The sequence below is a fragment of the Larimichthys crocea genome, chromosome I (assembly GCF_000972845.2).
Source record: "Larimichthys crocea isolate SSNF chromosome I, L_crocea_2.0, whole genome shotgun sequence".
NCBI classification, from domain to species: Eukaryota; Metazoa; Chordata; class Actinopteri; family Sciaenidae; genus Larimichthys; species Larimichthys crocea.
The window spans coordinates 21726281-21753891 of NC_040011.1; the positions used below are offsets into that span (position 1 = coordinate 21726281).

A 27611-nucleotide genomic window follows, 5' to 3' on the forward strand; every position below is an offset into this window, starting at 1 on the left:
TGGACTAGTCAGTGTATTAGCTGCAGCTGGGTCTGCTGTTGGCGACCTGGTTGTTAGCAAAGTTGTCGACTGGATGGACTTTTGATCACAAGTAATGTAATCAGAACAAATACTCGAGTACTGCTGAAAAATTTACACCCAAAATGATTCATTTTTGTTCGTGTTTTAACGTTGCTCATTTAACTTTACAAGGTGAAGAATATGTCATGTTTACAGTGAAAAAAACATGAATGTTGCTCTAAGTTCACTCTTATTTTTTATTATGCTTTTATGTATATTCTTACCGTTTTTTATGCCTTTCACCTTCTGCCTTACCCCTTTAGCTTATAGTCACACCACGATAATCATTTAATTATAATTATCTATCAGATTAAAATTTACAGGTATTGCCTGTTAACGTAGATGTTTGTTGTACGAGGGGACCGTGAAGGCAGCACTGGTCCTGATCCTCTGCGTGACGATGCGGTGTTTCATTGTGTGAGCGGCCGCCGCTGGGCTGGCTTAGAGCTTCCTGTTCCGTGCGGGATTACTGTGTGTTTTACACACTTTCTGTTGTCCTGATACACTTCACTGCAGAGACACGTCACTGCTTCAAACATGAAAAAAAGCAGTTTGAGGTCGTTTAAGGAGCCGTTTGGTGAGTAACACTCAATATTCCAGTCTTCATAGAGAGTGTGGACAGGCTGTCAGCGCATCCCCTCTTTGTCTATGTCTTTACAGCATGAACTGTAATTAAAGTATGAACATGTCTCTGGCATTCTCTCCATGATCATTGTGAGACCTCCTCGCTGTATTTGCTTCTTATTGTTTTTAGTCTGAACAAGCAAAATCTACTTTTATTTCAAATGTGCTCTTTGATGTAATCAGCCTCATAGATCCATTCACAATATTGTAAATTTAAACTGTTCCCACAATTCACTTTTCAACCTTTTCACTTTCGGGGAAAACAAAGTGTTTCCTTGTTGGCCTTCTGCAGCTTCTGTCTACAACCACAACCAAGAAAGTTTCCAGTTAAAAAGCCCCTCACTCTGTTCATGGAAAGAAGCCGTTACCTTTCAACAGTGATGTCTGTTCATTCTGACTGGAAGTGAATGTTCACAGGGTCATGACATGCAGTGGTCCTAGACTTTATCTGGCATGAGACAATTTAGAATGAGTGATGAGAACATTTGGTGGTTGGATTGCTGTTGGTGCTTCTATTATATTCATATGGATGCAGAGGTACATCTGCATGTTTGCTTTATGAGCTCAACTAATGTCTTCATTAATAAATAATTAAAGTGTTAAGCATCAACAAGAAGAACTGTGTTTTTAACTTGTGTCTCCAGACTTAGGTGTAACTGTGGGTGAAAAATTCAAAGCTTCATCTCAGAGTTCAGTTTTTACCTAACAACAGACGAGCACTCTCACACACATCCTGTTTGACACAGGATAATGAACATTTGTTCAGTCACACTGTGGGTTAATGGCTGTTTGTCTGCAATCCTATATGATCCACGTATACACTGCAGCGCTCCTTTCAGCATTTCTAACTGTAATTTATTGCAGGTCTTGAGTACGTGCTTGTCCGAGCTAAACCAGGACGTGGAGTCTAGAGTCCACAGTAACCATAGGTAAAGGTGTAGACAGTCTTTAGTAATGCTACAGTGACTTGTTTTTTTACTGTTTCACACCAACACAGCTGTGAGTCAGTCAGATAAGACACACTGACGCATTCATAGCAAATGTGGGTTTGCAGCTGTGACGGGAAAAGAGTGAACCACTCAGATGTACATCTGTGGATTTTAGATCGCTGCGATAAGTTTATATAGTAAGATTGATCATTAACTATTAACATTAACTGAACATCACATACATCCTGGCTGGTTGTAACGTTGAAAAAAAAAGGACAAACACATTCAGTATCCATCCATCTTTAACTCAAAGCTCTTGTTTCCCACTTGATCTTTGCAGCACAGTGGCTGGAAACTCTTGAACTTGACGTAGGGTTTTGTTTCTGAATGTCTAGAGTGTGACTAATGGATTTTATTGGCTGGTATTAATAGCTATATTTGGTTTTAGAGTTGATCTCGTCACTGAAACTTGAAATAACCTTTTGCTATAGGCTTTAGATGCTTTCAGGAGTCTAGTTTAGTTTTTTCTTTTTTCTTTTTTAGATTTTGAGAAATCAGTCTCCTGAGATTTACAAATTTACATTTACTTTTGAAACAACAACACCTTTGTGTGCCCACTCTGATTCATGGGGACCATTTCTTTGGGATAAAGTAGTTCTAATGAAACCTGTTCACACTTTGCTCTGGGGATTATTGGAGTTTCATGAAGCAACTATTTTTGACTAACAACAACAGTTCAACTATCAGCTCAGAACTTCTATGTAACATCTTTGACTGTAGTGTAGGATGCCAAGTCTGATGTATGATCAGGGAACATAGGTTTTGGTCTGGTCTCTGGCAACCTCACTGTTACAGCAAGTGTCAATGCACTCAGCAACAGTTTGTCAAGAAATTGTTTCAGATCGTAACTCCACCGAAACCACAAAACAGACTCTGGACCCGCCAGGCTAGCAGTATATACTGAGCTATCTCCAGGTCTGTACTTTAACAAAGATGTTTAAGATTTGTTATACAACGGTAAGGAGAGAGTGAGCGAGCAAGAAGCCGCAGGACAAGAGTAAATGTGGGACTGACTTTTAGTGGTTGGTGAGAGCTTGGTGAAATAAAAGGCTGAAAGACAGACGCCGAGCTGGGCTGACTGCTGCTGGACTAGTCAATGATATTAGCTTCTGCTGTAGGTTCTGGTTCTGGGCTGACTGCTGTTGGACTAGTCAGTGATATTAGCTTCTGCTGTAGGTTCTGGTTCTGGGCTGACTGCTGTTGGACTAGTCAGTGATATTAGCTGCAGCTGGGTCTGCTGTTGGCGACCTGGTTGTTAGCAAAGTTGTCGACTGGAATGGACTTTTTGATCACAAGTAATGTAATCAGAACAAATACTCGAGTACTGCTGAACATATTTACCACAAAATGATTCATTTTTGTTCAGTGTTTTAACGTTGCTCATTTAACTTTACAAGGTGAAGAATATGTCATGTTTACAGTGAAAAAAACAGTGAATGTTGCTCTAAGTTCACTCTTATTTTTTATTATGCTTTTATGTATATTTCATTACCGTTTTTTATGCCTTTCACCTTCTGCCTTACCCCTTTAGCTTATAGTCACACCACGATAATCATTTAATTAATAATTATCTATCAGACTTAAAATTTACAGGTATTGCCTGTTAACGTAGATGTTTGTATGTACGAGGGGACCGTGAAGGCAGCACTGGTCCTGATCCTCTGCGTGACGATGCGGTGTTTCATTTGTGTGAGCGGCCGCCGCTGGGCTGGCGTTAGAGCTTCCTGTTCCGTGCGGGATTACTGTGTGTTTTACACACTTTCTGTTGTCCTGATACACTTCACTGCATGAGACACGTCACTGCTTCAAACATGAAAAAAAGCAGTTTGAGGTCGTTTAAGGAGCCGTTTGGTGAGTACACTCAATATTCCAGTCTTCATAGAGAGTGTGGACAGGCTGTCAGCGCATCCCCTCTTTGTCTATAGTCTTTACAGCATGAACTGTAATTAAAGTATGAACATGTCTCTGGCATTCTCTCCATGAATCATTGTGAGACCTCCTCGCTGTATTTGCTTTCTTATTGTTTTAGTCTGAACAAGCAAAATCTACTTTTATTTCAAATGTGACTCTTTGATGTAATCAGCCTCATAGATCCATTCACAATATTGTAAATTTAAACTGTTCCCACAATTCACTTTTCAACCTTTTCACTTTCGGGGAAAACAACAAGTGTTTCCTTGTTGGCCTTCTGCAGCTTCTGTCTACAACCACAACCAAGAAAGTTTCCAGTTAAAAAGTCCCCTCACTCTGTTCATGGAAAGAAGCCGTTACCTTTCAACAGTGATGTCTGTTCATTCTGACTGGAAGTGAATGTTCACAGGGTCATGACATGCAGTGGTCCTAGACTTTATCTGGCATGAGACAATTTAGAATGAGTGATGAGAACATTTGGTGGTTGGATTGCTGTTGGTGCTTCTATTATATTCATATGGATGCAGAGGTACATCTGCATGTTGTGCTTTATGAGCTCCAACTAATGTCTTCATTAATAAATAATTAAAGTGTTAAGCATCAACAAGAAGAACTGTGTTTTTAACTTGTGTCTCCAGACTTAGGTGTAACTGTGGTGAAAAATTCAAAGCTTCATCTCAGAGTTCAGTTTTTACCTAACAACAGACGAGCACTCTCACACACATCCTGTTTGACACAGGATAATGAACATTTGTTCAGTCACACTGTGGGTTAATGGCTGTTTGTCTGCAATCCTATATGATCCACGTATACACTGCAGCTCCTTTCAGCATTTCTAAACTGTAATTTATTGCAGGTCTTGAGTACGTGCTTGTCCGAGCTAAACCAGGACGTGGAGTCTAGAGTCTACAGTAACCATAGAGTAAAGGTGTAGACAGTCTTTAGTAATGCTACAGTCGACTTGTTTTTTACTGTTTCACACCAACACAGCTGTGAAGTCAAGTCAGATAAGACACACTGACGCATTCATAGCAAATGTGGGTTTGCAGCTGTGACGGGAAAAGAGTGAACCACTCAGATGTCACATCTGTGGATTTTAGATCGCTGCGATAAGTTTATATAGTAAGATTGATCATTAACTAATTAACATTAACTGAACATCACATACATCCTGGCTGGTTGTAACGTTGAAAAAAAAAGGACAAACACATTCAGTATCCATCCATCTTTAACTCAAAGCTCTTGTTTCCCACTTGATCTTTGCAGCACAGTGGCTGGAAACTCTTGAACTTGACGTAGGGTTTTGTTTCTGAATGTCTAGAGTGTGACTAATATGGATTTTTATTGGCTGGTATTAATAGCTATATTTGGTTTTAGAGTTGATCTCGTCACTGAAACTTGAAATAACCTTTTGCTATAGGCTTTAGATGCTTTCAGGAAGTCTAGTTTAGTTTTTTCTTTTTTCTTTTTTAGATTTTGAGAAATCAGTCTCCTGAAGATTTGACAAATTTACATTTACATTTTGAAACAACAACACCTTTGTGTGCCCACTCTGATTACATGGGGACCATTTCTTTGGGATAAAGTAGTTCTAATGAAACCTGTTCACACTTTGCTCTGGGGATTATTGGAGTTTCATGAAGCAACTATTTTTGACTAACAACAACAGTTCAACTATCAGCTCAGAACTTCTATGTAACATCTTTGACTGTAGTGTAGGATGCCAAGTCTGATGTATGATCAGGGAACATAGGTTTTGGTCTGGTCTCTGGCAACCTCACTGTTACAGCAAGTGTCAATGCACTCAGCAACAGTTTGTCAAGAAATTGTTTCAGATCGTAACTCCACCGAAAACCACAAAACAGACTCTGGACACAGCCAGGCTAGCAGTAATATACTGAGCTATCTCCAGGTCTGTACTTTAAACAAAGATTTAAGATTTGTATCAAAGTTATCATCTAACTCTGAGAAGTGAATAAGAATTCCTTATGTGACACCCATCAGTGAGAAACTTCCATTCTTGATTAATGTTATTAATGAGGCAGTATAAACATTAATTTACAAGTTTATTGCAGCTCAGACACACACACAGTGTACCACCTCACTCATGTTCCACATGCAGCAGAGAGTTTGTACAAGGTGTGTGTTAACCCCAGTATTGGTTCCTACAGTAACCATAGAGTAAAGGTGTAGACAGTCTTTAGTAATGCTACAGTCGACTTGTTTTTTACTGTTTCACACCAACACAGCTGTGAAGTCAAGTCAGATAAGACACACTGACGCATTCATAGCAAATGTGGGTTTGCAGCTGTGACGGGAAAAGAGTGAACCACTCAGATGTCACATCTGTGGATTTTAGATCGCTGCGATATAGTAAGATTGATCATTAACTAATTAACATTAACTGAACATCACATACATCCTGGCTGGTTGTAACGTTGAAAAGAAAAGGACAAACACATTCAGTATCCATCCATCTTTAACTCAGAGCTCCGTGTGTGCTGCGTGCTCTGTGTGTGTAGCCACTGTCAGTGGCATTCACCTCCATTCATGTGTGGAAACAAACATCATGTTAAAGCAAACAGCCCGTGACACAGACTGCTTAGAAACTGTGCTTTATCCTTTCATAGGAGACATGGGTGGTCAAAATGGAGAAAAGCTGGGTTCACCTGCATGGAATTATGGCCCTAAGCAATGTATTATGATGTGGTTTATATTTCATCTCTTGAACTTTATCCAGAGCGTGCAGTTACATGCCTCTGCATTCCCAGAGAGGGAGAAACAATGCTCAACTGATCTGAGGTTCGACTTACACTTCATAATTGGGTGACTGGCTGCAGGTCCTAATACTTAATGTACTATATTTAAAGAGAAATACTGCCCATATACCCACATGCACTATATTTACTGGTAGTTTTGTATGTCCTAGTATGTTAACTAGAAATGTAGTACTGCAGTTTAATGTGGTAATGCTATTGCAAGTTTAGATGGTTTTTGAGAAATCTCTTTTTTAGTGTGCTCTGAGACTTTTCAGAGAGTACAGAGCCTGCTGCTTTTCTACTGCAAGTAATTCACACAGCCATATTTCCCGACTGGAGGGTTCATGTTAGTGCTGAGCAGTATTTTCATTTTGTTATTTTTTTAACTTAATTAATTAATTAATGTTTTTTAGTAATCAGAAGATCAGTTGACAATGAATTTACATTTACAGTGATGACATGGCCAAGTTGAAAGTATGGTGAAATGTAGGGACAGTTTTTAGAAGTGAAATGATAAGTTCACTGATTGATTTGTCAGTCATCAGAAAATTAAAAGGTAATCTAAAAGTAATTCTTCAAGGAGAAATGTTTTAGTTTGTCAGATGTGAGGATTTGCTAATATTCTTTGTCCGGTGTTAGTTAAATGAATATCTTTGGGTGTTTGTCTCTTGTTCAGACAAAACAAGATATTTGGAGTCATCACCTCTGGGATGTAATAGTGGCAGTTTTTCTGACCAAACAATGAATTGATGAATGTAGCAAATAAATTATGAAAATATACCTTAAGTGCAGCCTTGCTTCGATGTAATAATAAACAATCACTGTTCTGTCCTGATTCAGTGTTACTGAAATCAGACATTCTGTTTTCAAAGTAACACAAGGGGCTCAGTTCATCCAAGCCAGTGTCCCTAGGAATTCTACAAGGAAGTCCACATCAGACAAGTGAGCAAGAGCAAGTTTGAAACTGTTGGCATTAGACATAATTTGAAGCTTTGCAGAATCTTTGAAGGGTTAGTCATCAGGATCAACAGTTATAGAGCTGGGTGTCATCTGCATAGCAATGAAAATCAATATAGTGCTTAACAATGAGGACCCTTAGTAACAGCTACAAACCTGCAAAGTAGTAGACCGAGGAAAGAACCCTGTGGCACTCCATATGGAATGTTCATTTTTATGAGTTACGAAGTGCGACAAACAGCTTCTATCCCATAAGTAAGACTGAAAACAGCAATAAAGATCTGCTGAAGTCCAGAAGCAAGATGGATAGAAAAAGAATTTCTGTTACAACCAATTCTTACAACATTCACCAGAGCAGTTTCAATACTGTGCCTTGTTCTAAAACTAGACTGAAATAGTATGCTTTGGAAAGTGCTCAGTAACATCAGAAAAAGACAATTTATGATTGATGAATTTATGCACTAACCTACAGTACAAGGCTTGTAGTGTAAAATTCTTTAGATCTAGGTGCAAAGGTTATATTGTGCAAAAATAAAAATATAATATAATATAATATATAATAACGAAGAGGATGTTTTGCATGAACGCGTTCTATAACGCGTTGAAACATAAATGGAAAAGGAAAGCATGTGTAGTATGTTCAGCAGGTCAGTCTTCTCCATGGATTATTGATTCCACACTCAAATAACTTTCTAGAAACAGAGAGACGAAGCAACATGAAAGCAAAGTGCAACATGTCAACATTTCCTAGTTGTCTTGCGTGGGCAGGCAGACTAAAGCAGTGGTGAAGGGGTTTTACCTTTCTTTCCCCTCAGATGTACTCCACTGCCTGCCATCTCCTGAGAAATCCATTGTCACTGCATGTGATAAATCATGTTAATATCAGTCAGAAAATGCAGCATTCAGACACATTAGACCTACACATTATACCTCATTTTAGGCTTCGATGATATGCTCTTAAGGTGTTTTTGCACTCACCAGTCAATATTTTATTTGTGTGCGTGCGTCTGTGCCTGCATATGTGTATCTGAAGAGGCACTGTAATTATGCACATGTACCTACAATGATAAAGTTCAGAGTCTGTGTCATGACAAGTGCTTATGTATGTGTGTTGAGGCTTGTGGTAGACTGCAATCATCATCCTTACCTGAAGGAATTTTACCTTTTTAGGGGTACATTTTGGACATTTCTCTCTGTTTTTTTAGTTACTCAAATGCAACCAAATCCAAAGTCCCCGCTTGACTGAAAAAAAGATCTTTGTTTGTTCTGAGGATAGACATTTGTATAGGAACACGTTGTATTTCCCTTTTCTTACAAACTTTTAATAAAAGTTTTCAAATGTACATTTTGACACACTGCAGCTTTAGACAGTAAAAATCGTACTCATGTCCCCTTAAAATGTTGTGCAGTAGAACGAGTAAAAGTCTGATAACCTTGTCAGAAGGTGTTTTCTTTTCAGTTGTGCCAAAGAGGGAAAATCAAATGGATACTGAATGTTGTCCATTATGTCTTGCCGCATTTATTGTTTCACACTGGAAGTATTTTAGCATCATGTATATTCAAACTTAGCTCTTTTTGTCTCAGACCAAACATTTGTAGTATATTGTACAATACAGAAACAGCAACTACTTTGAATCACAACTAAGAGAGATGTCTCAGTTCCTACAAGAGCACACAGGCTCTGTGTATGACCTACATCCATGACTGCTCTCTCTCAGGTGAACACACACACACACACACACACACACCTTGGAAGCTGCATGTAGGAAACAGCCCGCTTACACCCGATCATCCTAATTCTAGCTTCCCATGCAAATTAAAGTTTCATCGTCATAGAGTGTAACCCAAGAAAGGCCAAAGTGGTTCTTTATTTAGAGCCCTTTGGATACAATGGCTTTACAGTGACGTAGCCTGATGAAGTCCCACATAGCCCCGTCAAGGTATTTTCTGGAGCTGAAAAGCCGCCTTTGTGCTGCTCTCTCAACTCATCCGTGAATGTGCTCGTTAAAAATATTCCTTATCGGTGCAGAGGTATTTGATTTAAGAGTTCATGTTGGTGCTGAACAGTATTTTCATTGTTTCTGAGAAGCTTTCATGAACTATTACAAGCTGCTTTGTTTTATTCAGGAATGACATGGAGGGTAAACACACCTAAACTCACACTTCTTTATTTGGCAAAGCTGATGTAGCTTAAAGGTGGGGTCAGTCATACTTAAGGAAGATGGTTGAGTCTCATTAATACTGATGTTTTGACTGACTCGAAGCGAGTAGCACAACACAATGCGACACCACACAACACAGGTGGTGTTAGTATTTGACAACCTGCTTATGAGACACAACTATCAACTCTCTTTTTCTCTAGTACGTCTGACACCACCTTTAAATGGAAAAAAGGGTCTTCACCTTCAGAATTACCAGAAAGGATCATAATGTGTCATCACAGTGTTACTGTTAACATTGGCATTCAAAGTACATCACACTCACACACCAGAATGTGCTGGTCGATGGGAGGATGTGGTTTTTCTGTGCATCTTTGTGGGTGAAAGTGGTGATATGTAGGAAGTAGATGAAATGAGTAAAGGACACAGTGCACATTTCACAACATTGAAGCCTCTTCCTTCTTTCTAACAGGCAGGATCAGCTCTGAACCCGTGGAGGACACAGACACCACCAGCTTTGTGGCAGAAATTGTGAGTACCTTTTTTTTTTAAAAACATTTTTTCCACTTCTATTTATGTTTAACTGTCTCATTGTCGTGATGTGTTTTCTACCCAGTTTGCTTGCTGCTGATTTATCATTGTTCTGCCTTAGAAAGCAGAGTCTTACAGTAATCTGCTAAGAAATGTACCATAACTGAAAACACTGTGCTGTGATTACTAGCGCCTGAGGGCTCATTGAAGAACAGGTTGCAGCAGGCTGATCCTTGTCTTTGCACACAAGAGAGTCATTTTCTTCCACAGTTACAGACTTCTTGAATGCTCCCTCAGTCTCATGAACAGACTTTATATAAGGCTCCCAAGAAGAGGATTAACAGAGCAGACAAACTTATGTTTCTTTCTCAGGTTTAATCATTTGACTTTCTAATATTATCTTGTCTGCCCTTGTCTCTCCCACAGTCCTTGGAGGCCAATTACCCAGTGCAGGTGACAGATCCCCATGGTAAGAGAGGCAAAACACAATGGTCCATTTTACAAAGTATGCAGTATGTGTTGTTGCAAGATGAAAAAATCTGTGTAGCATGAAGTTCTTGGTGGATGAACTGTGTTTAAAGCCTTCTTAAGTTTACTTCTTTTTCTCACAGGTTTTCAGCTGCTTTTTGGTTAGTTTAGGTAACTCTCAATACTTAGATCATGGTTTGAGTTGAAATAAGTCAACATTGACCTTTGGTTTATCGCGAGTCACAAACAGCAGCTTTCTGGCAGAATGCCCTGAAAGCAAATTTCAGTGTGTACAACCCTGTGAGTCTCTTGTCACTATGTAGAAACAACAGTGATCCCAAAAAAATGTAATTGGATAATTGGCAAAATTAAAACAGAAAGATAGAATTGTTTGACCAGTGTTTGAGCAAGCAGGCACACCATGACTCAACATGAAGAAAATAGAGGAAGAAAGAGGAAATGAGAATAGAGACTAAAAATAGGTATGGCCTGTACCTATATATGACATGCTGAGTTAGTGTCAACAGCCAATTAAACAGGAATAGAAAAGTTTTATATCCGAATCCACTGATGTCTGGTAACATGTCTCCAGCAGAGGCTGTGACACTCCACCTGAGCTCCATGCCGCCTGGATACCTGAGCCCCTCCTCAGGTAGAATAAGACAGGTCAGTATAAGCATCTTTGATGCATGTGTGCACATATAATCTGCATTTGAAACATTATGCATTTATCATCATCCCTCAAAGAGACTGAATTTATCACGTTTCATGAACGTCACTAAAAATGTAGATTGGAGATTGTAAAATGTAGATTTCTGACACATATACATTTACTTTAGTTAGGTTTGGTTTAGTTCCACTGCATGCCCTCTTATCGCTGTCTTTCTGTCTTCCTGCTGTGGAACATTTAACAAAGTGTTCCAGCTGTGGGATGCAAGCGTCATGTAGAACTTAACCAAAAGCTAGTACCATGAAACGTTTCTTCAATACGAGCATGTAATATATGCATCAATAGAATTTTAGGCTCTTTCTTTGTCTTAAATTTGAACAAGAATGCTATGTTGTAAAATGAATGGAGGTACAATGCATTGCAGATATTGTATCTCCCAACATTTAAAGCAGTCTCGTAATGAATTATTAAAATCGTTGCTTTGACTTCAACTTTTTATTTGCTCATGAAAATGTTCCTAAAAGTCAATCCAATCAAATTGTCGACATTAAATGATAGTTTAATGAAACAGTTCTATCATTATAATGTAGATAATTCTATTCTTCCTTGGCACAGGTACACACTGGGTATACTTTCTAATTGAGGCTGTGAACACACAGGATGTGGTTTAGTCCCCCTGAACTCAAAGGTGCAGCTGTGTATAGCTAATAACAGAGCAGAACACAGGCAGCAGAAAGAGTGCTAACATCACGCTCAGCCAGGCAGCTTTCTAAAGCAGAGAGCATTGTTAAAAAAAACATACAAGAAGAGTGAGCAGTGAGACTTGACAAAGAATTTGTTCATTCCAGCCTGTCCAATCAGCACTGCTAAGGTGGATGCATCCCCTCCAGGTGGAGGGTCTGGATTCTCTGTCTGGCCTTGATGTTCTGTAGTGTGCAGTGTGGCTTTTGTTGAGACATGTTTAACTTGTATAAGCCAGTAAAAATGCATCATGTTTACACTTCAGGCACATAACCTGCAGAAGACAAGACATGCACCTGCTCCATCCAAACTATCGAACAAAAACTGTGTTTGAAAACATGTCCAGTGTATTGTGAACTCCAGCCTCCTACTGCAGAGAGTAAAATGAGTGTTATGTGGACAGCTGGTTTGTGCAGCTGATTGATCGCATTCAAAATGTAACCAGTAAGTAATCAGTTTTGTGGAGCTATCTAGTATATTCTGATGTTTCACAATATTACATTTTGAGGAGGTACAGCATATTAAACAGATTTATATAGCACAATCTCTGAAGACAAACTGCTGTTTGCATAGAGAATCTGGTTGATGTTAAAAAAAAACTTCTGATTATAAAAACAGACAAAAGAAAAACAATTTAACTATGGGGATACTTACTCATGGTAGAAGCACATAAACCAAGAAAAATGTCCAAATCTGAACAATATGAAGACGTGGAGAAAGGACCAAAATAGCATCATGGATACACACACGCACGCACGCATGCACGCACGCACACACACACACACACACACACACACACACACACACATATATATATATATATACATAACCCTGAATATGACTTGACTGACTATGTCCATATTGGAGGCATGTTTTAAATCAAGTTTGAGCATTTGAATGAAAATGACCAGTACATAACTAACAGTCCTCATGCTTTATTTCTCTGTGTTGCAGCCAGTTGAAGATGTTGAAGAATGCACCTGCCCAACATCTATTTCACCAGGTATATCAACTCGCATGATAGAAACATGACTAAATTATTTCATGTGAAAATTGCATTCATTTTTGGAGAATTGCTTAACCTGAAATATTGCCAGAAATGTAGAGGGGGTGTTGGTATGCACCTCTTATGTATTACAAGTCCATGGTGATATACTGTAAGTTATAATGAACTCAATGTACACATACAAAAATGCACTTCTTGAGCTAACTCTATCTTCTTTGTCCTCTGAGCTCAGACTACCCCAAAGAACTGCAGTTACTAAACAGCCCCTGTGAAAAGTGCTGCTGCCCAGCACCTCCTCCCAAGATCAGCGACCTCATGAATGACAAAGATCTCCTGGACTTACTGCGGCTCAAATTGGATCCAAACCACTGCACCATCAAAAACTGGAAGAACTTTGCGAGTCGATGGGGGATGAGCTATGATGAACTGACCCTGCTGGAGCACCGGACGCAGGGGTCCTTGTCACACAGCCCCACTCAGGAGTTCCTGCTGCGCTACAACCAGAAGACGGTCACTGAGCTCACCGAACTTTGCCGCATCTACCAGCGCATTGATGTGCTGCGGCTGCTGCAGAGCTGGATAGAGAAGGACTGGCCGTCACGCTGGCAACAGACTCTTTAACCAGTTTGACTCTGTATATTTATCCTGTATTTCTTTTTTCTTCTATCAGGGTTGTATTTGTAAGGGATTTCTTCTTCTTCATAAGACTGGATAGATTTTACCAATGTTTTATCATTAGTAACTATAGAAGTGATCCTCTGAAAAAGATAAACAATGACCAACCAGTGAAAGTCCTTTAGAGAATGTCAGCACACTGGGTGCTTCATGTAGCACAGGATCTTACACACAGTATACACATGACTTGCTACTGATAAAAGGTTTGGCTAAATTAGTCCAGACTACTGAAATGAAATATCTAAACTGGTGGATAGATTGCCCTGTAGTTTTGTACAGACATTCTTGATTCATGGTGCCCAGAGGATAGATCCTATGGCTTTGGTGATCCTCTGAATTTTCCTCTCATTATCTCAACATCTACTTGTCAGATTGGTCCAACTTTTTCTAAAGACATTCATGTTTCCCCAATGATGTGTCCTGATCTTGAGGTCCACAGAAAACTATTTGATGGATTGTAAAGAAATTAGTGGACATTCATGTTCCCCTCAGGTTGAATTGTAATACATGTTTTCTTAAATGCCATCATGCAGTCAAAAATTTAATTTATACAACATTTTGTGATTATGGTTTATAACTAAATACCTGGAACGATCATCCCCAGTACTACTTTGTGTTTAGTGTGAATTGGCAAATGTTAGAATGCTAAAATGTCAGCCTGTTAGCATGGGTCACAAACACAAAGGGAATGGTAAAATATTTATTTTTTTATAAAATGTTATGTTTTATTTTCGGACATAACACAGCAGGATGTGTGTCATCCTCTCACATTAAGAGGGGCTTGATGTTCCATTGATGTAGAATGGGAAATAACTAATTTGTTACATTCACAAACCAAAAGTTTTTAGCAGTTTAAAACAGTTTAAATGTTTAAAGCTTTTGAAGAAACATATTTTAATATTTTTTTATTGTGCTTTTATTCTCAGTATGAAATAAACACGTCAAACTCTGTAAACGCTTTTGTCATTTTGAAGGAAAATTAAGGAGCAAGATCAAACGCGAAACCACATCTTACGTTTAGGATTTAATTCAGCATACAGCAGGCTAACTGATAATGCAAAAATCTGACATTTGTTTAGACAAATGAGTTTCAATTGAGATATGATTTCAAGGAAATCTTCTTTCCAGGTACCTTTTATAATGTCTTAAATAAATATGGATCTGTGGAAAAAAAGAAGAGTAAAGCTTCGTCCATTTTCAAAGATGCCTTTACTTTGGATACAAACCAAGTCATCAATTTTATTATTTTCATTCTTTAATATTAGTAAAGGATCTTAGTAAAGTATATTGATTATATTTGAGTTATTTATTGAACAAAAAAATTAACATACATTCACTCACACTTTTTTACATTTAAAAATGTGGTAAAGTAATGCACGGTTCAAAAACCTAAACAGCTCAATGTGATCACATGCAATACTGAGGCAGGCATGAATAAGTAACATACTTCCAAATCATTGTTTAGAAAAAGCTCATATAAATAACAGGGATATACACATTATAAAAACAAGTTTGTTCATTAGGGCTACCTAAAGTTATTACACAAGAAGGATACTGCAGCGTGAACTAAAGGATACTACACTGTTTTCTGCAAGTTAAACAGTTAACTTCTCTCTGTATAATCACAAAATAAGGCATTGAATTGGTTAAGTTACATGTATTTACAATGTTTTAGTAATGAAGCTTAATTCATCAGGTGGGACTAGCAGCAATCAGTCAACATCTGAATCCTTGATATTGAGGCCAAGCATATTGGAGAGGCTCAATGACAATTTGTCATTTTCATCTGATGTGGAGATTTCTGGGGTTACCAGGCCGAGTACAGACTCTGGCTTTTCTACTTTGAAAGTACCCCCTCTCACCAAAGAGGAATCGCCTGCATCTGTAGAGGCACTGACATCAAGTCTCGGGGCGGCAAGCTTCAGATCAATATCAGTTTTTGCTTCAGTTGGTGAGACATTAGCTGAGGGTGCTTTTTCTTTCGCTATCTTTAATCTCTCCATAATGTCAATCTTTTCTCCTGTATTTGATGTTGCATTCACTATTGGCAAGCGGATCCCTTTGCTGACAACATAATCCTTTTCCTGTGTGTCAAGTTTTGATGAGCCTAAGTAATCAGCAATTCCTCCGATGCCATCAAGGCTGTTCTTTGGCAATACGTGGAATTTGAATGCAGGAACCTCCACTTCAGCATTAGACACATCGGTTTCAGAGTCAACACCACTTCCCTCTTCATCAGTACCTGAACCAGACTTTAATCCCCATTTGAACGGCCATTTCAGCTTACTTTTTGGTGAATCTTTGATTTCAGCATCTGCTTCAGCTTTGATATCCAGTTCAGGTGTGTTTAGGCTTGTCTTCACTTCAGGAGTAGAGATTTCTCCTTCAACCTCTGGAGTTTTTATGTTAGACCCTGAAAAGTTAAACTTTGGAAGCTTGAAATGTGGCAGTTTGGGCTTTTCATGATTGACATCAACATTTGGTGCTTTCACATCTAGTTCAGGTCCTTTGATATCTCCCTTTACATTTGGTATGCTCAAGTCTACTGCAGGAACAGACATGTTGGCATCTGCTGTAGTACCTATGTTGACCTTTGGTGCCTCTATTCCAGACTCAACTGAAGGATGAACGCTGGGAACCTCTACTTCAGGGCTTGAAAGACCAAGTTTTGGAAGCTTGAAATGAGGCAATTTAAAGTCACCCAGAATGGGATCAAAATCTACATCTGGTGTTTTTAATTGTGCATCAGGTCCTTTGAGGTCTGCTTTAGGCAGATTGATATCCACATTTGGTGCCTCCAGTTCAGCTTTTGGCAACTTAGCATCTACGCTTGGTGCTGAGAGGTTTCCATCCATTTTTGGTGAAGACAGGCTGAGATGTGGCGCTTTCATGTTGAGATCAGGTGTCTGGAGGTCTGCTTTTGGTAAATCCAGACTTGCATCAGCCTTGGGCAAATTAAGGTCCACATCTGGACCCTTAATCGTTGGGGTAGAAAGACTGAAGTCTGGTAAACTGATGTTAGTTTTGGGGGGCAAAACGTCAATATCTGTCTTAAGATCTAAATCTGAAGTGCTGAGATCAAGATCTGAACTTTTGAGGTCAGCATCAACATCGAGATTAGGTTCTTTTACCCTTGGTCCAGATAAACCAAACTTTGGCAGTTTTATTTTGGGTAGCTTGAATTTTCCAGCTGAGGCATCAACCTCTGGTGCTTGAAGGTCTACTTCAGGGCCTTTGAGATCAGCCGTTGGTAAATTTACATCAAGATCTGGTGCATCAAAGCCACCTTCAATTTTTGGTGCAGACAAAGACAGATCTGGTGCTTTCAGGTCTAGATTAGGACTGGCATCAATGTCGGGTGTTTTTAAATCAGCATCAAATTCAGGACCCTTGACTTTTGGCCCTTTAAATTTTGGTAGTTTAAATTTTGGAAAATTCAGCTTACCATCGTGTGGGTCAAGGTCAAGATTTGGACCATTAAGATTTACATCTGGACCTTTTACATCAGCATTAGGCATGCTGATACTGAGGTCTGGTGCTTCAATCCCACCCTCAATTTTTGGTGCTGAAAGATTAACATCTGGTGCACTCAAATCCACATCAGGTGCCTTGAGGTCTACATCTGGTACCTTCACATCAGCATCAATGTCAGCCTTTGGACCCTTCATTGTGCCAAATTTGGGTTTTTTGAAGTTCAACCATTTGAATTTTCCAGATGGAGCTTCAACATCTGGAGAATTAATATCTAACTTGGGGCCTTCCAGATCAGCTTTTGGTAAGTTTAGATTTGCATCTGGTGCATTTATCTCACCATCAATCTTTGGAGCTGAGACACTCAAGTCAGGGGCAGAAACATTAGCATCTAGATCAACATCTGGACCATTAACATTAGGACCTGAGAGTGACCATTTTGGCTTTTTAAGAGTGGGCCATTTGATTTTCCCAGATGGAGGCTCAATGTCTACATTTGGTGTTTTAACATCAACATCAGCTTTGGGCATATTGAGATCAACATCAGGTTGGTCCAGTGATGCTTGAGGTGCTTTCACATCAGCATCAAGGTCAACATCTGGGGACTTAAGCCTGAGCTTAGGCTTTTTGAGTGTTGGGAATTTGATTTTGCCAGCATTTTTAACATCAACATCAGCTTTGGGTAAATTCAGATCAGCATCTGGTGTACTAATCTCACCATCGATTTTTGGAACAGAAAGATCAACATCTGGTGAGCTTAGATCTGCATTAAGGTCCATGTCAGCTTTGGGGCCATGAAGTTTGGGTTTCTTCCACTTCAAATGAGGCCAGTTGATTTTCCCTGATGGACCATCAATGTCGAGATCTGGGCCCTGAACATCTACATTAGGGCCTTTAAGATCAGCTTTTGGGATATTGAGCTCTGCATTAGGTACATCAATGTCACCCTCAATCTCTGGAGTTGAGAGATTTATATCAGGTGTGTTTAAGTCTGCATCTATGTCTAAGTCTGCTTTTGGGCCTTTGGGCTTCTTCCATTTCAGGTGAGGCCAGTTAATTTTACCAGATGGAGCCTCTACATCAATATCTGGGGTTTGCATGTCTAGATCAGCACTTGCCTTTGGCAAATTTATATCTACATCTGGGGCATTTATTCCACCCTCCACTTTTGGTACAGAGAGATCAACATCTGGTGTATTTAGGTTTGCATCTAGGTCCAGATCAGCTTTTGGGCCATGAAGTTTGGGTTTCTTCCACTTCAGATGAGGCCAGTTAATTCTACCAGATGGGGCATCAATGTCTACATCAGGTTCTTTGATGTCAGCTTGGGGTAAGTTAACATCAACATCTGGGACACTTACATCACCATCAGTCTTTGGTGTGGAGAGGCTGGCATCAGGTGCAGACAGGTCGGCATTTAAGTTGACACCTGGTTCTTTAACTTTAGGACCTTTCCATTTCAGATTGGGCCACTTGATTTTGCCTGACGGTGCCTCAATATCAGCATTTGGGGTTTCTAAATTTACATCAGGACCATTCAGATCTACTTTTGGCCCATTTAGGTCCAAATCTGGGCCTGACAGATTAAGGTCTGGTGTTCCTAGGTTTCCACTGACAGAAGGAATATTGGCATCACCTGAAACATCTATTTCTTCCTTTGGTGTTTTGATCTGAGGCAGATTGAAGTGTGGCATTGTGAATTTTGGGCTCTTATATTTCAGGTTGCCTGTTTTCATTTCTGGTTTCTCAATGTCAAGCGAGGCGCTAGGTGCATTGATTGTGGGAGGTGAGACACTTACATCAGGTGCTTTAAGAGTGCCATCTAGATCTCCTTTTATATCTGGCCCAGTTGGTCCAAGGGAGGGCATTGTGAAACTGGCACCAGCATCGGCTGAGGGCTTATTTAGACTGAGATTTGGAAGGTCTCCATTGAGAGTGGGGCCACTTATTTCACCTCCCAACCCCTGTGCAGCATTTAGCTTTCCACCTTGGCCATTAAGGGAGACAGCTAGTGCCTCAGCTGCATCCAGTGACAGGCCTCTGGTTTGGTTGAGCAACTGTTGGTGATAAAGTGAATCACAGTAGGTTAAAATCAATTAAAGTAGCTCTTGTGTCATCAATCAATTACATGAAGCTAAAAATGTTCAGGTATTATTGACACTGTGTCAGAGAGCTGCTGTTACTATATCTGTTTCTGACAGTTAAATGGATTAATAAAATGTTCAAAGAAAGCTCTCATCAGACTGGGTCATTTGACCTGAATTACAAAAAATATTATCTTATTTCTGCATGCAGATAGTAAATAAGTAAATGTTATTTTTCAATGCTGTGAGCACTACAAGTATGATCCCATTTACTTCCATCGCAGGTGAGTGGAGACAGGAATCTTAAACCAATCAGAAAAAAAACTATCTGCATAGATTGAAGTTTTTTTAATTGGCTAAACCAACCCTGTGATGTTTACCTGTGTAGGGTAGAGTTCAGAACTGGTGGTCAGTTCCTTCTTTGTCAGAACCTTCATGTTGTTATCATATGGCTCCAGGACCCTCAGGATGTTAAGCAGTTCATTTTTGTTCAGATGATCAAGGTGTATAGTGGCTGCAACAATTTCATCACCTGAAACATGAAACAACTCTTCAAAACCAACAGATTTCTCTCTTTTCCTCTAATCATTTATCTACAGACACTGTTAAACTGATCGAAACACAGCAAGGATAGCACAAGTTTCAATAATTACTTCACTTTAATTCAGTTTTATTTATATGTCACCAAATCATAATAGAAGTTATCTCAGGACACTTTTCATCCTCTGTGTATTTTCTCTTACCTGCTTGCAGGCCGCTCTCTGCAGCGATTATGTCATCTGTGATTCCTGTGATGACGACTCCTTTCTCAGAGTCATCTAGGACCAAACTTTCTGAAACGCTACTCTTGCTGTCTGCACTCTGTGTTTTAAAAATGAATTGCGTAACACAAAATAAGTGAGAGAGAAAAGCAACTTCGTAGCATTTTCACACATTTGCACCCTGTCTTTTGTTGTACTACAGGTTTCATACTTACCATCTTACTCTTACGAGTATTTACATCCACATTGGATTTATACTTAAATGCAAGAAACCATGGAAACTGCAAATGGCAGCCAAGTTATCTGCAAAAGACCAGAAAAGGGAACTTTAGCTGTTAATTTATTTGAACATAACATCACATAACTTTACTTTGCACCATATGGAAATATGGTGCAGGAAAGCAAAGAAATTTTACAAGAAATTTTAACAAATTATCATTGTTACAGTCTTTGAATTATGCATAATATCTTCACTACTGTCAGCAGTATGGTGAAACAATAATACTCGACCCCAAATGAACAAATACAGGTGAAAGTATTTAAGATAGTCATAGTATGACACAGTATGTCATTATAGACTCTAGACATCATTTCCATCAGCTGCCATCAGGTCTCACTGGGTATCAGATTATTCCCCACATCTTTGCCTGTGCCTAGATTTCTTCACCTGCCTTTAGTGGCTCTTTAATTTTCTGACAGGGAAACAACGCCCACATGCAGTAAAACTTCACACTTCAGGAATTCAAAGCCTCTGCCAGGTTAGTTCAGGGAAATGGATGCGTCTAAACCAGTTGGATTGGATGCATTCTGACATGCCACGCCGCTGAGTGCACGCACATACACAGCACTCCCTTCAACCACACCCCTATACCTTCACATGTAAACACTAATGTAACTCACATACATTGAGACAAAGCAGGCTTTACGTTCAGTAATGCTGGTTTGTGAAACAAGCCCTCAAGAAAAGGCAATCATGGATACTTTCTTCCACTAAGATCTAAGCTTCACAAATTCTCGAAAAGCATGTAATGTTAAAACAGTCAGCACCCATCAGTGTTGTAACTGTCATGAACAGATGCTCCTATGCACATAGTAATGACCGAAAAATTAATACCTTTGCTGTGTGCAATGACAGGCACATACAAAATAATTAGTACCCTGTTTGACAATGGATGTGCTTAATGCAACCTATCAAAATTGTGCTCAAAAAGGTGTTCTTGATTTTCAAATAAAAATTAAAAATAAGAAGAAATCATAACTGCATGGTGCCTACCTCCCCAAACCAAAAGTTCCAAATTGAATTAAAATTCAATAAAAACAAGAAAGAGATGAATCACATTGAAAAAATCAGTGTGATAACAGGCGTAACCCCCAAAACAGGTTGGCAACATCAACAATGATACCAACGAAATAGTGCAGAACAGCAGGCTGTGAGTCAGATGACAGCATGTCTACATCAGGAAGACACATTGACAGAAGCACTTTTCATACAAAGTTTTATATAAAATATTTTTTTTTATCTAGAGGTTAGCATTTTATTTTGAAATCTCACTTGTTGTCAATGCCAGAAAAATCATGACATTACAGTTGGTCCATGACCTATTAAAGTCTTGTGAACAAATTTCACAATGTATGACAAGATAATAATAATATTAATAATAATTCCAATATATGTCAAGAAAGTGGACATTAAATGGGTGAATATTTGCACCACACCTCATTTACAAGTCATACAGTTATTTTCAACAACATGATTTCCTCCAAGATCGACCTGAAATGACTGATCCAGAGAAGAGCCACAAGCTTTAAAAGGCACCAAAGATAAAATAATTATTCATAATGCATGCCAGTTTAATTCTCTAAATTCAATAACATCCTACTTTTTATCAATATGTTTTTAAATTATTAAATTATCCTAACAAATAATCTCATCATGGACTCACCGTATGCTGCAGAGACGAGTCCACCTCAGGCAGAGATGTCTTCTCCACACTGTATTGCTGCTGCTCTGTCAGGCAGAGCAGGATGGATCTGCCAGTTAAAGCTCAAACCCAGCCTGGAGAACAGGTTAGTCTGCATCAGTACCGCCTCTCATAGTGCCCCCCTTTTCCCCTTGCAACACACACACATACACATGCTTTGGCTTCAAACTATGTCACAGAGAGCGACTCGCAGGCCTTTCGCAGCCGAAACCTGACTAGAAAGTACAAGAGATACCACTCCTTAACAGGACTAACCAGGTTTACCAAGACACAAGCGCATTGCAACAATGTCTCACACAGCAACACTTGACTCACACATTTCATTTGGTTTCCATTTCATCTGATACATCTGATCTAATATTACAATTTACAATATTTTTACATCTTTCATCACTTCTTGGCACTTTTGACTATTCATAACACTCAATTATTAATATTTAACAATTCTGCTGCTATAGTTACAAGTTTATAACACATATATAGTATTGCACATGCTTTAGCATGCTTTGGAATTACTGTGTCTTTCTCTGACAAAAAATTGTTTTTAGGATGGCTAAACTTATACCCCTTGACTCTAATACCATAATGATATGAATGTAACCCAGTGGCTGGTATGAGTAAAGGAAAATTCTGTTTAAAAATCACAAAATGCTTCAAAATTCCAACAATTCCAGTTTTTGAATAATTTGATTTGATTTGATTTGATTTGATTTGAAAAGTGACTACTGTACATTAGTATAATACATAATGAGAACCTTGAGGTACAGCTACATGATTTGAGTATTTTTATTTTATAGGACTTGATGCTAAGAAAATATTTGCACTACATTTATCAGCAGTAGATGCTAGTTACTTTTCAAATTAAGATTTTATACACAAAACATAAGATCGGTTTAGACTATTTTTATTATGGATTATACCTCACAGTTTATAAAGTAGTTCAAATGGCCTCCACCTCGATCACCAGTGTTCCTTATAAGGTTCAATGTGTCATGTAATAGTCATTCTATAACACAGGGTTGCACAAATGTCAGTTGTAGTCCCTTTATGTTACACACCACTTTTTTTTTCACTTTTTCTGTACCTGGGGTGTGTGTTTTTGCTTCCTTTTGTTCTGAAATCATCCATCAGCTCCCTGGTTTTGTAGTTGAGCAGCAGGTTGTTCTCTGTGCACCACCCTGCAAGATTGTTAAATTTAACACTGATATGAATTCTCATTATTGTTTGAAATAATGTTTGAAAGACAGTTTCTTTTTTTAACACTGAATAGAGCTGTCACTTCTCCATTCATTCTGAATTCTGATTGGGGAATTATTTTTTTGCTTCTTGTGATCATCACATCATGGACATATTTCTTGTTGAATGGTGTTACTATTGATGTAAAATCCCCAAGAGTGATGTGGTTCTCCTGGATGATCTCTAAACACAGGCCAGTTGTGCACTGTGAACAGTCCTGTAGAGTTGCTGTAGTTTTATCTGTAGATGCTGTTTCTTCTGATGGTTTGACCCTTTAAATAATTTAAAAGAAAGACTTCAGGAGAAACAGGACAATAAGGTAGGACTGAAAATGGGGCTCGGGAAGGGCTTTGTAGCTGCCAGGACTGGCTTGTAATGGACCATTTTACACTGACTGATACCGCTGTCATGTCTGTCTGATAAATAAGCTCCATCCAGCATCTCGCTACTTCCGGTCTGCATTCTCTGTGCTAATCTTATCTAACAGCCTGTTGGTTGTAACTTCATGTTTATTGTACTGATATCAGTGTGGTATAACTCTTCTCAGCAAGAAAGTGAATAACTGACAACAAAACAATCACCACAAAGTCCATTTAGTAACTGTTCTGGATTTTAAGAAGTTTTGTAAGTGGCTGTACAATATGTAACATGTTTCCATCTTGCTTCCAAGTCCATCTATTAATTATGATCATGTAATATCATTGAAATCTCCAGAACAGCAACTAAATGGAGTTTCCAAGGTCAAGAAAGTACTTTCAGTCTCATCCCTCAAAACACAGGCTCTATTTTCATTTGGTAAATGGCTGTGGTATAAGAGCGATAATGATACAGACACATTACTTTATTGTATTGGAAAATTATGCATTATCTCTTTCATATTATTGTGCATCATCATCTTTACATCTGCAGTGGTGGAAAGTCGCAAGTACATTCAATCAAATATTGTACTTGTTGCATGTAGGTCGATATATAATATATATATATATATATATATATAAGTTATTTGCAGATTAAGATTTTAACAACATATAATGAGGTACGATCTGTAGTTTTGCAGAGTTCCACTTCCACCAACCACATCATTAAAAGAATACATAATAATAATGTCCATCCATCCATCCATTATCTTTAACTGCTTATCCTCATCAGAGTCATGGGGGCTGGAGCCTATCCCAGCTGACTTAGGGTGAGAGGTGGGGTACACCCTGGACAATAACAATTAATAATAATATTTTAAATACACTAGGCTGATTATAATGTACTTCACTTTTGATTTTTTATATTATGGTATCATGACTTTAACTTTGTTGGTCCAATTTGTGTGCTCTGTGTTTCAGGTAGTTAAGAATATACAAGGGAGGACATAATAATACAACCACATGTCAGTCTAATTAAATAAATATGATGATAATGATAATGAAATAAATTAAACCTCTGTGATGTTAATGAGTAACCAAAATGTGTTGCTTTATCCATGTGGTAAATTGTCTGTCCATAATTTGTAGTGCTGCTGAACTTGACTGGTGTAAGGCATTTCAGTTATTTTGAAGGTAATGTTACTTCAATATTCTCCTAAGTAAGATGCATACCAAGCTATGCAGCATTAATCACTACCCAACCCAATAAATCATTTAATACAATGTGATGACTGTGTTGGACAGATTGAGAAGGGCGTGTTGGTCTTAGACGATAGCTGAACGATGAGCAATAGAAACTAGAATAAAGACAATGGCATGAGGGAGTTAACATGGGTGAGTATGTGCCTTGTCTAAAATAAAAACTATGCATGTCTATGTGAAAGTTGCAGAACACTGCATGCAGTTTATCGCTTCACTGTCAGCTGAAATAAGCATGACGAGACATTGAAACTTAACAACAGTTAATAAAGACATGGAAACTGGATTTTATTAGACCTACTGTTTCCATAATTGCATAATACAAAGAACGTTCTATCCATCTATCAAAACATTGCTCCATAGCACAACATTAAGAACATTACATATAATCTTTAAGCAACCAGGTTACAGTCAGCTTTTTTCTAATCTAATTTCTTAAATGTCATGTAAATTAATTTGGTTTCACTTGACTTGTTTAGTCTACCAGCTGTTCTGTCACAGACTGGTCTCGCCGATTCTGCACTTTACCTACATTTTCAGTGTTTCAAGCAGCAGACATACATCTTTTTATCTTCTCACCCTTTGTTACATAGTTTTTTCTTCAGTTTAAAACCCATCACAAAGCCCTTTTTGTTATTCAGCAGATGAGTTCAATTGCTAAGTTGCATTCTGAAAAACTGGTAGTGGGTTCAGCCAATGAGCTTTGTACAAATCCTATTTGCATTTGTATGACCACATGACCTTTGACAGGTAAATGAATTTAAGCAATCTGTGGCTTCAGTTTCTGTCCTTCCTGTCCCCCAGGCACATGACTTCAATTCAGAAAGGAAGAATGTAGCATCACTGCTCAGCATGCATATTGTCAGGACTGATTCTATGTTAAAACTAACATGACATTTGACTGCTCTACTTCAAAAAGGAAGCTTCCAGATGTATCTCACATTGTGCTGCATGACATGAAACCTTTCTCAAGACACTGTATAGTGCATCTCTGTAATTACAGCATTTGAAACAAAAAATCAAACTTCACTTTCGACATTTTTGAGAGGAAGGCTCCAGTAAATGGAGGTGCTGAAGTACTATGGTAAGCATTTTCTGTCACTTCTGGTTATTGGTGCCACGGTGCTCTCTGCTCTCTTAAACAGATTTTCATATATTTTTCACATCAGCGATTATCTACTTATCTCTGCACTATCCTCCAGGTCTCTGAACTCTAGTAACCACAATCTGACAGTTTTACCAGTTTATGTTACACACTAAATAGCCTAGCGATAGCAATGGCTTCTCTCTCCTCTCCTCCTCTCTCCTCCTCCCTCCTCCTCTCTCCTCCTCCCTTCTCTCCTGCTCCCTCCTGCCCGGTGTGCCACGTGTTTAGCTACTCCTCGTCCTCCTTTAGCAATAACAGTACCTGTAATAAACAGCGACACACCCGCTGAGAGGCCAACTCTGGTCATTGGCAGCTCCATAGTCCGAAACGTGAAGTTAGCGACACCGGGGGCCATAGTTAAATGCATCCCCGGGGCCAGAGCGGGCGACATCGAGTCTTTTTTGAAACTGCTGGCTAAGGATAAGCGTAAATACAGTAAGATTGTTATTCACGTCGGCGGTAATGACACCCGGTTACGCCAATCGGAGGTCACTAAAATTAATGTTTCATCGGTGTGTGAATACGCCAAAACGATGTCGGACTCCGTAGTTTTCTCTGGTCCCCTCCCCAATGTGACCAGTGATGACATGTTTAGCCGCATGTCGTCATTTCACCGCTGGCTGTCGAGGTGGTGTCCAGCAAACGATGTGGGCTTCATAGACAATTGGACACCTTTCTGGGGAAAACCTGGTCTGATTGGGAGAGACGGCATCCATCCCACTTTGGATGGAGCAGCTCTCATATCTAGAAATATGGCCAAGTTTATTAGCTGACCAAAATCATGTCGACAACCCAGAGTTGAGACCAGGAAGCAGAGCTGCAGTCTTACACGCTTCTCTGCGCCTCCATTAGAGCAGCTGCCCACCCAGTCCTTTAGTATAGAGACTGTGTCTGTCCCCCGTCCACCTACATTATTTAAAGATAAAACAAACAGAAGAGGACTTCATCATAAAAACTTAATACAAATTAAATCAACATCTCCAACAGTCCAAAATAAGAGAATTAAATGTGGACTCCTGAATATCAGGTCTTTGTCATCTAAATCTGTCTTAGTCAATGAATTAATATCTGACTATGATATTGATTTGTTTTGCCTCACTGAAACCTGGCTGCAGGAGGATGAATATGTTAGCTTAAATGAATCCACTCCTCCGAGTCATTATAATACTCATGTTCCTCGAAGTACTGGTCGAGGTGGTGGAGTTGGAGCCATATTTGACTCAAGTCTATTAATAAATCCTAAACCTAAACTAAATTATAATTCATTTGAACCCTAAACTAAATTATAATTCATTTGAAAGTCTTGTTCTTAGCCTCACTCACCCAACCTGGAAAACATCGCAGCCAATTTTATTTGTTACAGTATATCGAGCTCCAGGTGCTTATTCTGAATTTTTATCTGAATTTGCAGAATTTGCATCAGGCTTGATCCTTAAAACAGATAATTATAGTAATTATTAATTACTGTAATAGTAATTACAGTAATTATTGTAGGTGATTTTAACATTCATGTGGACAACCATAATGATAGTCTTAGTACTGCGTTTATCTCTCTATTAGATTCAATCGGCTTCTGCCAGAGTGTAAATAAACCGACTCATTGTCTGAACCACACTCTTGATCTTGTTCTCTCATATATGGCATTGAAATTGATCATCTAATAGTCTTTCCACAGAATCCTCTTCTGTCTGACCATTTTTTAATAACCTTTGAGTTCATACTACTGGACTATAAGCCTTTGTGTAGAAACTTCTACAGCAGATG

At 38.8% G+C, this 27611-nt stretch overlaps 2 protein-coding genes across 8 annotated transcripts in view; one reads left to right on the plus strand and one right to left on the minus strand.

The window, feature by feature from the left end:
• The window catches only part of edaradd (EDAR-associated death domain), a 21387-nt gene extending 6882 nt beyond the window's left edge, over positions 1-14505 (plus strand). The window contains exons 1-6 of one of the 6 annotated variants that reach the window (XM_010743899.3): positions 592-637; positions 9932-9990; positions 10417-10459; positions 11051-11124; positions 12824-12872; positions 13108-14505. In XM_010743899.3, the coding sequence (XP_010742201.2) occupies positions 598-637; positions 9932-9990; positions 10417-10459; positions 11051-11124; positions 12824-12872; positions 13108-13496 (654 nt within the window). In that variant the 5' untranslated portion in view covers positions 592-597 and the 3' untranslated portion in view covers positions 13497-14505. Of the gene's footprint in view, positions 1-591; positions 638-3253; positions 3525-9931; positions 9991-10416; positions 10460-11050; positions 11125-12823; positions 12873-13107 lie in introns of those variants that run through there. The other 5 variants (XM_027284881.1, XM_027284873.1, XM_027284877.1 and 2 more) reach the window with 5 other exon arrangements.
• A 236-nt stretch (positions 14506-14741) lies between these two features.
• Positions 14742-26125, minus strand: si:ch211-125o16.4 (neuroblast differentiation-associated protein AHNAK). Of its 2 annotated transcripts, none has more exons than XM_027284866.1 (6): positions 26109-26125; positions 21810-21922; positions 20082-20169; positions 19849-19966; positions 19486-19637; positions 14742-19078 (listed from the first exon to the last, which is right to left on the minus strand). In XM_027284866.1, exons 3-6 carry the CDS (start codon positions 20082-20084, stop codon positions 15263-15265), a joined length of 4089 nt encoding a protein of 1362 aa, XP_027140667.1. In that variant the 5' UTR covers positions 20085-20169; positions 21810-21922; positions 26109-26125; the 3' UTR covers positions 14742-15262. The 2 variants fall into 2 exon arrangements, with proteins under 2 accessions (XP_027140667.1, XP_027140666.1); XM_027284865.1 differs by lacking the exon at positions 26109-26125 and adding an exon at positions 22164-22180.
• Positions 26126-27611: the final 1486 nt, after the last annotated feature.

What these genes read in the sequence shown, in the direction of transcription:
- si:ch211-125o16.4 (XM_027284866.1), bottom strand. An exon ending in AGAGAGCGGCCTGCAAGCAG is followed by an intron (nt 19,638 to 19,848) that starts GTAAGAGAAAAT and finishes TTCATGTTTCAG; the next exon opens with GTGATGAAATTGTTGCAGCC. An exon ending in CTGAACTCTACCCTACACAG is followed by an intron (nt 19,079 to 19,485) that starts GTAAACATCACA and finishes TATCACCAACAG; the next exon opens with TTGCTCAACCAAACCAGAGG.